The sequence below is a fragment of the Phyllobates terribilis genome, unplaced genomic scaffold (genome assembly GCF_046119375.1).
Source record: "Phyllobates terribilis strain yellow unplaced genomic scaffold, ASM4611937v1 Scaffold_1__5_contigs__length_1240528914, whole genome shotgun sequence".
Lineage (NCBI taxonomy): Eukaryota > Metazoa > Chordata > Amphibia > Anura > Dendrobatidae > Phyllobates > Phyllobates terribilis.
The window spans coordinates 21717447-21731892 of record NW_027362761.1 but is presented as its reverse complement, the minus strand read 5'-3'; the positions used below and the strand labels follow the sequence as shown (position 1 = coordinate 21731892).

Sequence of the window (14446 nt, the reverse complement as noted above, 5' to 3'; positions counted from 1 at the left end):
AAACCCAGAGTAAGTACCAAAATTTTTAAGTAAATCCATAACCAGAGGTAAATGCTGAATGGGAGTTGAGCAAAAGTCTAGTCTCCAAATGTTTGAAAAAAGATTTGTTTCCTATATTAGGGGCATATACATTATAGATAGAGACGGTTCCACAAGATGTGGTTAATGTTAATTGTATCGACCTTCCCTCTCCATCTTGTTGTTGGCTTATGATCTGGTGTGTAAATTGTTTATTAATAAGGATTTAGACCCCAGCTTTTCTATCCACAGACGAAGAGCCATAAACGCCACCTACCCATAATTTTTTCATCCGGGGGAAATCTGCTTCCGGTAGATGTGTTTCCTGTAGGAGGGCTATGTTGGGCTTTAAACGTTTTAAATGTCTAAGGACTTTCATTCGTTTTTGGGGATATCTCAAACCTTTAACATTCCATGACATGATAAACATATTCAGTGACTGTAAGAATAAACATGACTGGTGAAATACTTACAAGACAATGATGACATGTAACTAGATTATATAATAAGGAGCAATGCTCGAACATGTGTAACAAACTTAAGTAACAATAAACCAAATTTTAGAAAACTGTCCTAGCAAGAGCGTAGACACTTTGTATCTGCTCGCTAGGAAAACCTTTCCCCTGGGCTTCACTTCTGCCCGACCATGTGTGTAACACTACAAATTACAATTTAACCCCCTTTTTCTATGTTATTTTTCATCAAAATTCTTCTTCCATTTTGATCCCTTATTGATTCCATTCTCCCCTCCCACCACACTCATGGAAAATAATAACTTTAGTCAAAGTTGTAAAAGTCTGAGAGGGGAGACGGACGGAAGCAACTGCCTCCATAATACCTTTACTCTGGAGTCTCCAGGTGTATAAAAGGAGAAGCTCACTGAATCAACGATTGTTACAGCTCTGGCCTCCTTAGTCTCCTCGCCTTGTGGATCCTTTAGGGGACCGTGAGCAAGAAAGAGTTTCATCCTTGGTGGATCCGTTCAGGGCTGGCCCTCGGGTACAGGAGACTGCTGACAAACGTTTCTGCTTTAACAGGTGAAATAAATTCCCGAAAAGAGCCATCTGTGTCCTTCAAATGTAGAATAGCCGGGTAGCAGAGTTGAAAGCAAATTTTTTCTTTGTGAAGTCTGGTGCATATGGAGCTGAAGGACTTCCTTTTTCTGGTTACTTCGATGGAGTAGTCTTCAAAAAGCAAGATTTTATGGCCTTGAATGATCAATGGGTGGTTTAATGGTTTGTATGCTCGAATAATGTCCGCTTTATGATTGAAGTCCAGAAATTTCATGATGACCTGTCTTGGCCTGATTGTACCCTGGGCCCCAGAGGTAGCAGGTGGAGAACCGATTCTGTGAACCCTTTCCACCTTTTTACCTTCAGGTAGTTTTACTGCTCTTGGGACTTCATTTTCACATAGAGGTTTCAAAGTGTTTTGAAGATACGATTCTGGTAGACCCACCGAACGCAGATTGCTTCTACGAGAATGATTCTCCAGGTCATCTATACAGTCTCTCAAAATTATGTTTTCACGAACGATAGCAGATATTTTGGAATGGTCCTCTTTTGAATTATCCTCAATGTTCGATATTCGTGATTCTAATTCGGTAAGCTGTTTGGCTTGTTCGTCCTGTTTGGTTTGTAGATCCAGCAGGGCAGTGTTTAGTGTGGATTGTATTATGGTTTTGATTTCGGGTAATAGCCTAGCAGTGACCTCAGCTGCTAGTTCTGAAGGGTCCATTTGTGTCTCCCCTTTCCTTGAAGTAGAATTGCGGGGCATTTTGGGGGGTTGACGTAAATCCTCTCCACCTTCAGATTGGGCAGGATGTTCCTCTTGGTCAAAAGTAGGAGCCATATTAGGAAGATTGGAGATGTCAGAGTGGTTGGAGAAGGTAGATAGTTTTTGCCCGCTACGGAGAAGGTAGTGGTCCATATAGGCCAGTGATATTGTTTAAAGATGGCCTTCAGCTGTGTGAAAATTTCGAAGATCGCTGAGCTGCAAGAATCAAGAATCAGAAGATCGGAGTAGATGTACAGGGGGGGGTGAACATGAACGGTTGATCAGAACTCACATGGTCGGCGCCTGAACCCGAAGACTCACAGATTCATAGTTCGTAAACTGTAGCTACTGCATGGTAAGAAATGGAAAAATCACTAGAGCAGATTATCTACTGACCATTAATAGGTTGTATATGTGGGGCCAAAGCTGATAATTAAATGGCCATGGCGAATTGGATGGTATCACAAAAGTAGTGAGTGAACAATAATTGTAATAAATTGGGGCTGTAATGTCCTTGTGCTCCACAAGATGGCACTTGAAGTGAATAGTGAAAAGTAGCTGTTATATTACAAATGTCCACTGGATGAACTTTAAGTGTAAAATAGGAATTGCTTTTCAATTATAGTTAAATCCCCTTTTTTCTGATAAGTTGCTCCTTTTATTTCTTGTTAATAAGGACAAAAAGTTCACATTGGGGACTTTAAATGTCAAAAGAGAATCAGCGGAAAAACAAGTGATTTTCTGTGGGGTTAGATCTGTGACTTTCAATACGTGATAGATGAAAATACGGAGGAAGGGAGAAGTGTTTATCTTATTTTGAGTAGATTTAGTAGCGATGCAGTCAATTTGAAGCTCCTGCTTTAGTGTCTCTATATGAGAAGTGCAGGTTTAGCAAGATGGCGGCTGTTCTTGTGGCGGGAAAGCCCCTGATGGCAGGGACAGGGCGGCCGAGTCGGCTCCAGCAGGATTCTCCATGTCACGGGCCCAGCGCCCCTCAGGACCACCGCGGCACCCCTCAGAGAAGACCGCGGTCCCACCAGCAGCAGCTCAACAGACGGTGAGCATGGAGTCCAGGCCGGTAAGCTCTTTGTGTTTGTGTGTGACCGCGACTGGCCCTTCACTCTGCCGCACTAGTACCTGGATCTCCGTTGTTGCCGATCTCCACAGCACGGAGGTGGCGGTGACTCACACAGTGTGTCTCTACGCCGCCGTCTCAGTCTGCAGCCGCAGGTGATCCAGATCGGGACCCCCGCAGTTCGCCATAAGCGCTCCTCCATCTTCACAGCAGGGTACGATCCCACAGGGTGGAGAGGCTGCGGCTTCGGGCCTCCAGGTAGGCCCGGGTTCACCGGGTAGTGAGGCGGCCTCTTCTGTGCACCGGTCTGCAACTGAGGGGTCCGGGGACCTCTACTGTGGCCCTAGCCAATTAAGATGGGGAAGAAAAAAGCCTTTAAATGGGCTAAAATCAGCCTAATTTGCTGCGTTCTTTACTGTGTTTTTTTATGCAAATTAAAACTGCTTTTTACAGTACCATCAAAAGCTATGAGAGTTCAGAAATCTCATACACACGCTTGTTTTTTTTTTTTCCCTTACTGAATTAGAAAACTGCAACGTTTTTTAACCCCTTTAGAGCCCATGACGTCTTAGTACGCACATTTGCGTACTGCCCGTTCAGTGAGGGCTGCTGCGCTGAGCCCTCACTGAACCGAGCACATGTCAGCTGATTCTTACAGCTGACATGTGCCTGCAACAGCCGCGGGTGGAATCGCGATCCACCCGCGGCTGTTAACCTGTTAAATGCCGCTGTCAATCTCCGACAGCGGCATTTAACGCGCGCTTCCTGGAAGCGCGTCCTAAGCCCCGCCCACCGGCAACCCTGTCACGTGATCGCGGGTCGCCGATGGGCGTGCATGACAACCCAGGGTCTGCAGCAGACGCCTGTGGTTGTCATGATCTGGTCGCTATGAGCGCCACCTAGTGGTCGGCGCTCATAGCACAGGACCATTTCTGCTGCATACAGGGGACCTGCTGGTCCCCTGTATGTAGCAGAGCCAATCAGACAACTGCTGCTTCTAGTCTCCTATGGAGACTATTGAAGCATGCAGTAAGTGAAAAAAAAAGTTTTTAAAAAAATAAAAAAAATTAAAAAAATATAAAAGTTTAAATCACCCCCCTTTTGCCCCATTCAAAATAAAATAATAAAAAATAAACTCCACATACACATATTTGGCATCGCCACGTTTAGAATCGCCCCATCTATCAATATAAAAAAAGAATTAATCCGATCGGTAAACGGCGTAACGAGAAAAAAATTCTAAACGCCAGAATTACTTTTTTGGTCGCCGCAAAATTGCAATAAAATGCAATAACGAGCGATCAAAACATCGGATGTACCCCAAAATGTTATCAATAAAAACTTCAGCCCGGCGCGCAAAAAATAAGCCCTCACCCAGCCCCAGATCACGAAAAATGGAGACGCTACAGGTCTCAGAAAATGGCGCTATTTTTTTTTTCTTTTTACCAAATTTTGGAATTTTTTTTCACCACTTAAATATAAAAGAACCTATACAGTACATGTTTGGTGTCTATGAACTCGTAATGACCTGTAGAATAAGAATGGCAGGTATAAAAAACAACTGTGGTATTGCACTTTTTTTGCAATTTTACCGCACTTGGAATTTTTTTCCTGTTTTCCCGTACATGATATGGTAAAACTAGTAATGGCGTTGAAAAGTACAACTCGTCCCGCAAAAAATAAGCCCTCACATGGCCATATTGACCAAGCAATAAAAACGCTATGGCTCTGGGAACAAGGGGGGCAAAAAACGAAAAAGCAAAAACGACAAAACCCAAGGTTGCGAAAGGGTTAAATCTGTGGCATGTCAATTCTTTTAACCTATTTTCAGCAGTTTTGCAGAGTTTTTTCACCAATAGAAAGTAATGAGAAAGTGTTTTTGAAGAGTTTTTGGTGAATAAAGCTAATGTTAAGTAAACATGTACTTTAAACAAATCACACAAGTATCTTTACCAAAAAAGTCGCAAAAAACGCTGAAAAATGGACGTTTTGAACGCATTTTTTAATGTCAAGAGAGCAGGTTTTGGCTGCTGAAAAAAAAACTGCAAAAAATGCAAATGTGAAAATAGACTTGGGTAAATTAGGATACTTGCTACCTCTTGAAGCTCATCAAGAGAATGCCAAGAGTGTGCAAAGCAGTCATCAAAGCAAAAGGTGGCTACTTTGAAGAACCTAGAATATAAGACATATTTTCATTTGTTTCACACTTTTTTGTTAAGTATATAACTCCACACTTTTTTGTTAAGTATATAATTCCACATGTGTTAATTCATAGTTTTGATGCCTTCAGTGTGAATGTACAATTTTCAAAGTCATGAAAGTACAGAAAAATCTTTAAATGAGAAGGTGTGTCCAAACTTTTGGTCTGTTTTGTATATCAGGGCTTCAGCACTCATCGCACAGGGCACTGGGGGAGACACAATGGAGACACTCAGGGACAGAGCAGGGACCAGCTCCTGAAACAAGTCTCACTGATGACACTTTCTTTCAGGGAGGGTGGAGGGGCTGTAACAGTGACTGCAGCCTCTGCCCCCTGATGATTCTTCGTTTCATGGTGGGGTTGGGACTGTGACAGTGACCGCAGCCTCTGCCCCCTGATGATGTTTCGTTTCATGGTGTGGTTGGGACTGTGACAGTGACCGCATCCTCTACCCCCTGATGATGCTTCGTTTCATGGTGGGGTTGGGACTGTAACAGTGACCGCAGCCTCTGCCCCCTGATGATGCTTCGTTTCATGGTGGCGTTGGGACTGTGACAGTGACCGCAGCCTCTGCCCCCTGATGATGCTTCGTTTCATGGTGGGGTTGGGGCTGTAACAGTGACCGCAGCCTCTGCCCCCTGATGATGCTTCGTTTCATGGTGGGGTTGGGACTGTGACAGTGACCGCAGCCTCTGCCCCCTGATGATGTTTCGTTTCATGGTGTGGTTGGGACTGTGACAGTGACCGCAGCCTCTGCCCCCTGATGATGATTCGTTTCATGGTGGGGTTGGGGCTGTAACCGTGACCGCATCCTCTGCCCCCTGATGATGCTTCGTTTCATGGTGGGGTTGGGGTTGTAACAGTGACCTCATCCTCTGCCCCCTGATGATGCTTCGTTTCATGGTGGGGTTTGGGCTGTGACCGTGACTACATCCTCTGTTCCCTGATGATGCTTCGTTTCATGCTGGGGTTGGGGCTGTGACAGTGACCGGAGCCTCTGCCCCCTGATGATGCTTCGTTTCATGGTGGGGTTGGGGCTGTGACCGTGACCGTATCCTCTGCCCCCTGATGATGCTTCGTTTCATGGTGGGGTTGGGGCTGTGACAGTGACCGGAGCCTCTGCCCCCTGATGATGCTTCGTTTCATGGTGGGGTTGGGACTGTAACCGTGACCGCATCCTCTGCCCCCTGATGATGCTTCGTTTCATGGTGGGGTTGGGGCTGTGACCGTGACTGCATCCTCTGCCCCCTGATGATGCTTCGTTTCATGGTGGGGTTGGGGCTGTGACCGTGACTGCATCCTCTGCCCCCTGATGATGCTTCGTTTCATGGTGGGGTTGAGGCTGTGACTGTGACTGCATCCTCTGCCCCCTGATGATGCTTCGTTTCATGCTGGGGTTGGGACTGTGACAGTGACCGCATCCTCGGCCCCCTGATGATGCTTCGTTTCATGGTGGGGTTGGGGCTGTGACAGTGACCGGAGCCTCTGCCCCCTGATGATGCTTCCTTTGAGTATCCCAGCATGCAATGTGATAATCATCATCAGACCGGAAATAGGAAAAAAAAATACAATAGCTGTTAGACAGTGTAGTTTGGGAACGGAAGGGAATTTTTGAAGAAAAAATATTACAAAATAGCTTAGAATTATGGTACTAAATAAAAAGGGAGTTAGGAGAAAAATGCTTTGCCTTCGATCCACCCCTTTAACCTAAGTATATTCATATTGCTCATAGGGTAGAAGGAGTAGATTAACCTGTCCTCCTTCCAGCACACACCACAGAAACTTCCTTAGCTGCCTACATGGTATGTTTGTTATTTGCTCACCTTTCTTTGTTTGTGCTATGCTTATGAAGGGCAGCTTATGTAATAACTATTGAATTGCAACATTAACAACTCCAATTACAAAAGCCTATTTCTTTACATTACTCCACATGAATTGAATTTATTATTTATTTTCAATCAACCCCATGTAGTAAACTCTGAGGTGGGGATAAGACATACAATTACCATTGATTTAAGGCTGTGTAATTCAAAGTGCAGGATGTTTGCCACAATTTCTAAAAAAAAAAACCTAGTGGAAACGCAATGATTGTGTGGGCACATCTTAACACTTCTATTTTTCTGCAGTTTTTATATACGGAATGTTTTTTTTTACCCATGTCATTACATGAGATTAATGAAATGAATATTTCTTTTGCAGTTATGGCAGCCATTTAGTGACTTTGAGGATATTGTGGATATTAGAATAACACAGTATAACTCTGATCAAACAAGTGGAGAAGGTCGTATAGTGACAATTACCAAGCAAAACAACAAAGTCCTGGTAAGTGGATTTACTATTTTGCTTTCATCTGAAATGCAATGTACTTACAGTGACACAGAAAACGCTATGTGCCCACGATGCAGAAATGCTCCGGATTTTTTCCTGAGCGTTTCTGCATCTTCCTGGCAGAAAAAAACGCATGCGGATTGTACATGCGGATTGTACATGCGGATTGTACATGCATTTTTTCAGCCAGGGACAAGCGTTTGTGAAGCGTTTTGAACATGCAATTTCGCATGCAGGTTATCAAGCGCTTTTCCAAACGATTTTAGCATCATTTGGAAAAGTGCTTGACAACTTGGTCACACTATATAAATCCATGCAACCGGCATGGATTTATGTTGTGTGACCAAATTACGATGCTGCAAATGCAGCATCAATAGTAAAAAAAAGAATTAAAATGTTGAAAAATAAAAACAAAACATTATACTCACCTTCCGATGGCCTCCGGTCTCCTTCTCCATTGCTTCCGGTGTCTTCGGCTGCTCGTGGTGGTAAAAGGACCTTCCATGATGTTATTTAGTCATGTGACAGGTCACGCGACCGCTGACGTCGGCAGTCGCGTGACCTGTCACATGTCTAAATGACATCATGGAAGGTCCTTTTACCACCACGAGCAGCCGAAGACACCGGAAGCAATGGAGAAGGAGACCGGGGGCCATCGGAAGGTGAGTATAATGTTTTTTTTTATTTTAATTATTTTTTAACTACAGGTACTATGGTACCCAGGTCTGGAGGAGAGTCTCCTCTTCTCCAGACCCGGGTGCATTAAATCGCATAATATCCGCATGTGTACGTTTAGTCATGCGGATGTTATGCGGTCCAATGCAAGTCAATGGCGGCGATTTTGCCACGATTCCGCAAAATTAATGGTAGTGCTGCGGATTTTTCCGCAATGTTAATCCGCAGCAGAAATGTCCGCAGCATTTGCACAGCACATGCAGATTATCATTGGGAAACATGGCAGACAACTTAACATGCGTTTTTAATGCGTTTTTGTGGCGGAAATGCATCGTGGGCACGCAGCATTTTAGAAACATGTTCAGTTCAAGGAAAAAGAGCATTATGTCTTAAAAATAATATGTCCTCCAGTTTAGCCAAACTTTTTCAGTGAATTATCAGATGTCAAACTGCTGTATACTGCGTACAACATATTTCACAACAGTCTGACAACGGCCACAGCATATAAATGTGCACCGGCAGATTACTTTTAACACTACAAGTGTGCTGGCCTACTTCATGCTGCTCTCAGATGAGGTAGCAAAAACTTGCTGACAGATTTTCTTAAATCGATAAAAATTAACTATTCATGCTTCTATTTTTAAAGCATTCTTACTTTGCAGCATTTTTTCCACCCCTAAAATGTTTACTGTGCTGTAGCAATACTGTAAGTTGGGAGCTTTACTCTGTGTATTTGTTCATAACCTAAACAAATTTAATCCACTATCCACAGCACAACCAATGCCTGATACCTGCCAATCCACTATAAAGTGACCGAGGGCAGTAGCCATGGACGAGATGCTGCTCCACATCGCCCTGGCATTTTACAACAGTTCTGGGTCCTATCACTATGGACGCCCTGGATCTACCACTCGGGACTCCCACTAGTCCCATGCTCTCAGTCCTCTTTAGGTCCGTTACCATCAGGGTTTCTTGTGACTTGGCGTCTTATCCGATAACGCCTTCTGGAAGGTCTCTTAGTCTCGTCAGTAACTCTCTTTAGGATCTTGCTATTCCTCCCTCCAGTCTATTCTAGCTGTGGATCTCCCATCTGACTAACTATCAGGAAGTAGTCTGATTTCCCGGGCACTAGCCCCTCCCATTGTGGGCTAGTCCCAACTCTTAACTCTCACTTACCCTGCTGGACAGAACTTCCCTACAAAATACTATTTTACAGTCAACTATCTACATCCTATACGAGGGGTGGACAATTAATTTTCCAGATAGTCCACATGAGAGACCGTGACTGTTGTGGAGGGCCGTATCAATAGGCTGAAATTAATTCTGCTCAATATTAATATTCTAAGCTGATTTCAACAAATTAAGGGAAGAGCTTAATTGTGTAGACTGGGAGCATGTCATGGTAACTGGGGATACCGAAAATAAATGGGGCATGTTTAAGGAAATACTACTAAAATCCTGTAGAAAATTTATACCCTCTGGTAATAAAATGTCCAGGAATAAAAGGAAACCATTATGGATAAATAAGACAGTGCAAAGTTTAATAAGACAAAAACAAAGGGCATTCAAAAAGAGCTCAATTTTTGTCTCATCTGACCAGAGGACCTTCTCCCAATAACTCACAGAATCATCCAGGTGTTCATTGGCAAACTTCAGACGGGCCTGCAAATGTGCCTTCTTGAGCAGGGGGACCTTGTGGGCACGGCAGGATTTTAAACCTTTAAGGCGTAATGTGTTACCAATGGTTTTCTTGGTGACTGTGGTCCCAGCTGCCTTGAGATCATTAACAAGTTCCCACCGTGTAGTTTTAGGCTGATCTCTTACCTTCCTCATGGTTAAGGATACCCCACGAGGTGAGATTTTGCATGGTGCCCCAGATCGATGTCGATTGACAGTCATTTTGTATTTCTTCCATTTTTTTTACTATTGCACCAACAGTTGTCTCCTTCTCACCCAACGTCTTACTTATGGTTTTGCAGCCCATTCCAGCTTTGTGCTGGTCTATGAACTTGTCCCTGACATCCTTAGAGAGCTTTCTGGTCTTGCCCATGGTGTAGAGGTTAGAGTCTGACTAATTAATTGAGTCTGTGGACAGGAATCTTTTATACAGATGACTATGTCAGACAGCTGTCTTTAATGCAGGTAACAAGTTGATTAGGAGCATCTAACTGGTCTGTAGGAGCCAGAACTCAATGGTTTTGTAGGGGATCAAATACTTATTTCTCACTGCAAAATGCAAATAAATGTATCTAATTTTTACAATGTGATTTTCTTGATTTTTTTTGGGGATATTCTATCTCTCAATGTTAAAATTAACCTACCATTAAAATTATAGACTGTGCATGTCTTTGTCCATGGGCAAACTTACAAAAACAGCAAGGGATCAAATAATTATTTTATTCACTGTACATATAAAAGTTAAAAAACAACTTTTTTTAAGTCCTTGTTCTCAGGCACTGATTTATTGGCTGAAATTTTATTTTTACTGAAGTATACAATCAGGATCAAACACACACGCACACACATGCAAAAACAGACACAAAGGCAGACAATCACACAGATAGATACAACCCCTGGCAAAAATTATGGAATCACCGGGCTCGGAGGATGTTCATTCAGTTGTTTAATGTTGTTGGAAAAAAAAGCAGATCACAGACATGGCACAAAACTAAAGTAATTTCAAATGGCAACTTTATGGCTTTAAGAAACACTAAAAGAAATCAAAATAAAAAATGTGGTACTTAGTAAGAGTAATTTTTTTCAGACCAAGCAGAGGGAAAAAAATTATGGAATCATTCAATGCTGAGGAAAAAATTATGGAATCATGAAAAACAAACACACAAAAGAACACTCCAATACATCACTAGTATTTTGTTGCACCACCTCTGGCTTTAATAACAGCTTGCTGTCTCTGAGGCATGGACTTAATGAGTGACAAACAGTACTCTTCATCAATCTGGCTCTAATTTTCTCTAATTGCTGTTGCCAGATCAGCTTTGCAGGTTGGAGCCTTGTCATGGACCATTTTCTTCAACTTCCACCAAAGATTTTCAATTGTATTGAGATGCGGACTATTCGCAGGCCATGACATTGACCTTATGTGTCTTCTTTCAAGGAATGTTTTCACCAATTTTCCTCTATGGCAGGATGCATTATCATCTTGAAAAATGATGTCATCATCCACAAACATCCTTTCAATTGATGGGATAAGAAAACTGTCCAAAATATCAATGTAAACTTGGGCATTTATTGAAGATGTAATGACAGCCATCTCCCCAGTGCCTTTATCTGACATGCAGCCCCATATCATCAATGACTGTGGAAATTTGCATGTTCTCTTCATGCAGTCATCTGTATAAATCTCATTGGAACGGCACCAAACAAAAGTTCCAGCATCATCACCTTGCCCAATGCTGATTCGCGATTCATCACTGAATATGACTTTCATCCAGTCATCTATAGTCCACGAATGCTTTTCCTTAGCTCATTGTAACCTTGTTTTTTTCTGTTTAGGTTAATGATGGCTTTTGTTTAGCATTTCTGTATGTAAATCCCATTTCCTTTAGGCGGTTTCTTACAGTTCGGTCACAGACATTGACTCCAGTTTCCTCCCATTCGTTCCTCATTTGTTTTGTTGTGCATTTCCTGTTTTAGAGACATATTGCTTTAAGTTTCCTGTCTTGATGCTTTGATGTCTTCCTTGGTCTACCAGTATGTTTGCCTTTAACAACCTTCCCATGTTGTTTGTATTTGGTCCAGATTTTAGACACAGCTGACTGTGAACAACCAACATCTTTTGCAACATTGCGTGATGATTTACCTTCTTTTAAGAGTTTGATAATCCTCTCCTTTGTTTCAATTGACATCTCTCGTGTTGGAGCCATGATTCATGTCAGTCCACTTGGTGCAACAGCTCTCCAAGGTGTGATCACTCCTTTTTAGATGCAGACTAACGAGCACATCTAATTTGATGCAGGTCTTAGTTTTGGAAATTAAAATTGAAAATGATCCCATAATTTTTTCCTCAGAATTGAGTGATTCCATAATTTTTTTCCCTCTGCTTGGTCTGAAAAAAATTACCCTTACTGAGTACCACATTTTTTTTCTTGATTTCATTTAGTGTTTCTTAAATCCATAAAGTTGCCATTTGAAATGACTTTAGCTTTGTGCCATGTCTGTGATCTGCTTTTTTTCAACAACATTAAACAACTGAATGAACATCCTCCGAGCCCGGTGATTCCAGAATTTTTGCCAGGGGTTGTACAAAGAGAGATAGAGACATACACACACAGATGCAAAGACAGACAGACACAAAAACAGACAGAAGCACACACAAATAGATACAAAGACAGAGAGACAGACACACAGATACAAAGAAAAGGACCTGTGGTGACAACAGTCACATGACCAGTCACATGATCATAATGTCACCAAAGGGCCTGAAGGCCCACAGAGTACAAGACCTGTGGTGACATAACTGTCATATGACCAGTCACATTATCATGATGTCACCAAAGGTCCTGAAGCAGTCTCCACATAAGAAGCTACACTGAAAATGCTATTATCAGTGCAGCTCCTGCTGTAGACACTGAGGGCTCCAAGGGTGTGGGGACCCTGTGCAATTGCCCAGTTTCTACCTAACGCCGCCTCTGAACAGCTGAATTCCAAGTGTAGTGGCGGTGCCAAGTACTGCACATCAGACCCAAATCAAGAGAATATGACCTGATCTGCAGAATCCAAGTGTCAAACTTGAACTAATCTGATATTGCTGACCTATCCTGTCAATTTACAGTAAATTTATAATAATATTTTATTATTTGGCGCTAGTGGGCAGGCTTGGACTGGCCTATAGGGAAACAAAGGAATCCCCTGGTCGGCCCCTGTGCAGATATGGGCCCCCAACCTCACTGTATGGACAGTACTTGGCATAATTCACTTTATTCACGCTGTACAGAAAAAAAGCAGAATCTCATCATTCGTTAACCAAACTACCATGTTTATTATTATATAGAGTGTAGTACTCACTTGAGTTGAGTGTCCACCCTTTATACCCTCCCCAGGCACGTCTAGACCTGCAAAAGACATACCAGGTACTTCTTGCCCAACTAGACATCGGATCCACAACACCCATACCATTTTATTATCTTGCCTCTCATATATAATTTTTGGATTCTCCCACAGGTACCCCTCTCCCCCCCCCCCCCGCCTGTTTATAAACCCTCACATACAAAGCCTCTCTAAAAGTGAGCAAGAAGCATTTTATGATTTTTTATACGGATATAAGCACTTTATCGTCAAATAAATAAACTATATTTATTTTTATACCTACCTGGTATCTTAGTCCATTCTTTTCATCACCTCAGGCACTTTATCCAGCGCAAATTTATAATAATACAGGCAAAAGCTGCTATGACTTTTATTAAGCAGCCCCATCACTCCTGCACCCTGGTCTTGCATCAAATAGGCGCTCACTGATATATGGGACCCTACCCCAATGTTAGGCACATTGGATTTCTAAATTAATAAATCCATGTGCTTAAGATTCATGGTAAGTAACTTCATCATGTATCTTACATTAGTAGCTCCAATATGCCTTGCATAAAAGTTACTATTATGTGAGGCACATGGAGATACTAAAGCACCTCTATTTATCTGAAATAAACAGTATTTATGTATTAATATGATATACATTTGGCTATGGCAATAAGGGGAAAACTATGGTGAGTGCAGCGGTTGCAGTTGCACCTGGGTCTTGGAGCTGGTTGCCCAGAGAAGAAGACCAATGGTATTAAAGACAATGATAATATGGGGTCCGGTTGGAAATTTTGCATTGGGGTCCACAAGTTTCAAGTTTCGCCAATGGAGGGAAACTGTTAGTCCCATGTGTAGATAGTAAAGCTTGTAGATGGTAAAGCATTACAGGTTGCCAGCATTTAAACAGCTTTTCATATAAAAAATACTGGATGTAGTGATTCACATCACTGAATTAATTCTATCCCTTTCTATCTTATGCTGATAGGCTAGCAGATCAGTTTTAAGCCAACATGTAAGAAGTATGAGAAAAGCACCATTTGTAATCTGTATTACATACAAATAGACACACTAGTAATTGATTAGAGATCAATTTGCCACTTTCAATTACAAGTTTTTGTCACTAGTTCTTTAATACCTGCTTATTTATTCCTAAGGAGTCACGGTTCCGAATGTTAAGAGATGCTCTTTCTTTTGTGTCTCTGGTCGATGGATATTACCGGTTAACTACAGACTCACAACATTATTTTTGTGAGGAAGTTGCTCCCCCAAGATTGAGGTGGAACTTGGATAATCAGTGTCATGGTCCAATCACGTGAGTTATTTATTGATGATGAACATTT

The 14446-nt window shown here is 42.3% G+C and overlaps 1 protein-coding gene across 1 annotated transcript in view; it reads left to right on the top strand.

Moving 5' to 3' along the window:
• Positions 1–14446, top strand: part of JAK3 (Janus kinase 3) — a 792993-nt gene that overhangs the window by 269137 nt on the left and 509410 nt on the right. Inside the window, exons 7-8 of the mRNA XM_073658556.1 lie at positions 7269–7391; positions 14261–14418. Of these exons, the coding sequence (XP_073514657.1) occupies positions 7269–7391; positions 14261–14418 (281 nt within the window). The remainder of the gene's footprint in view (positions 1–7268; positions 7392–14260; positions 14419–14446) is intronic.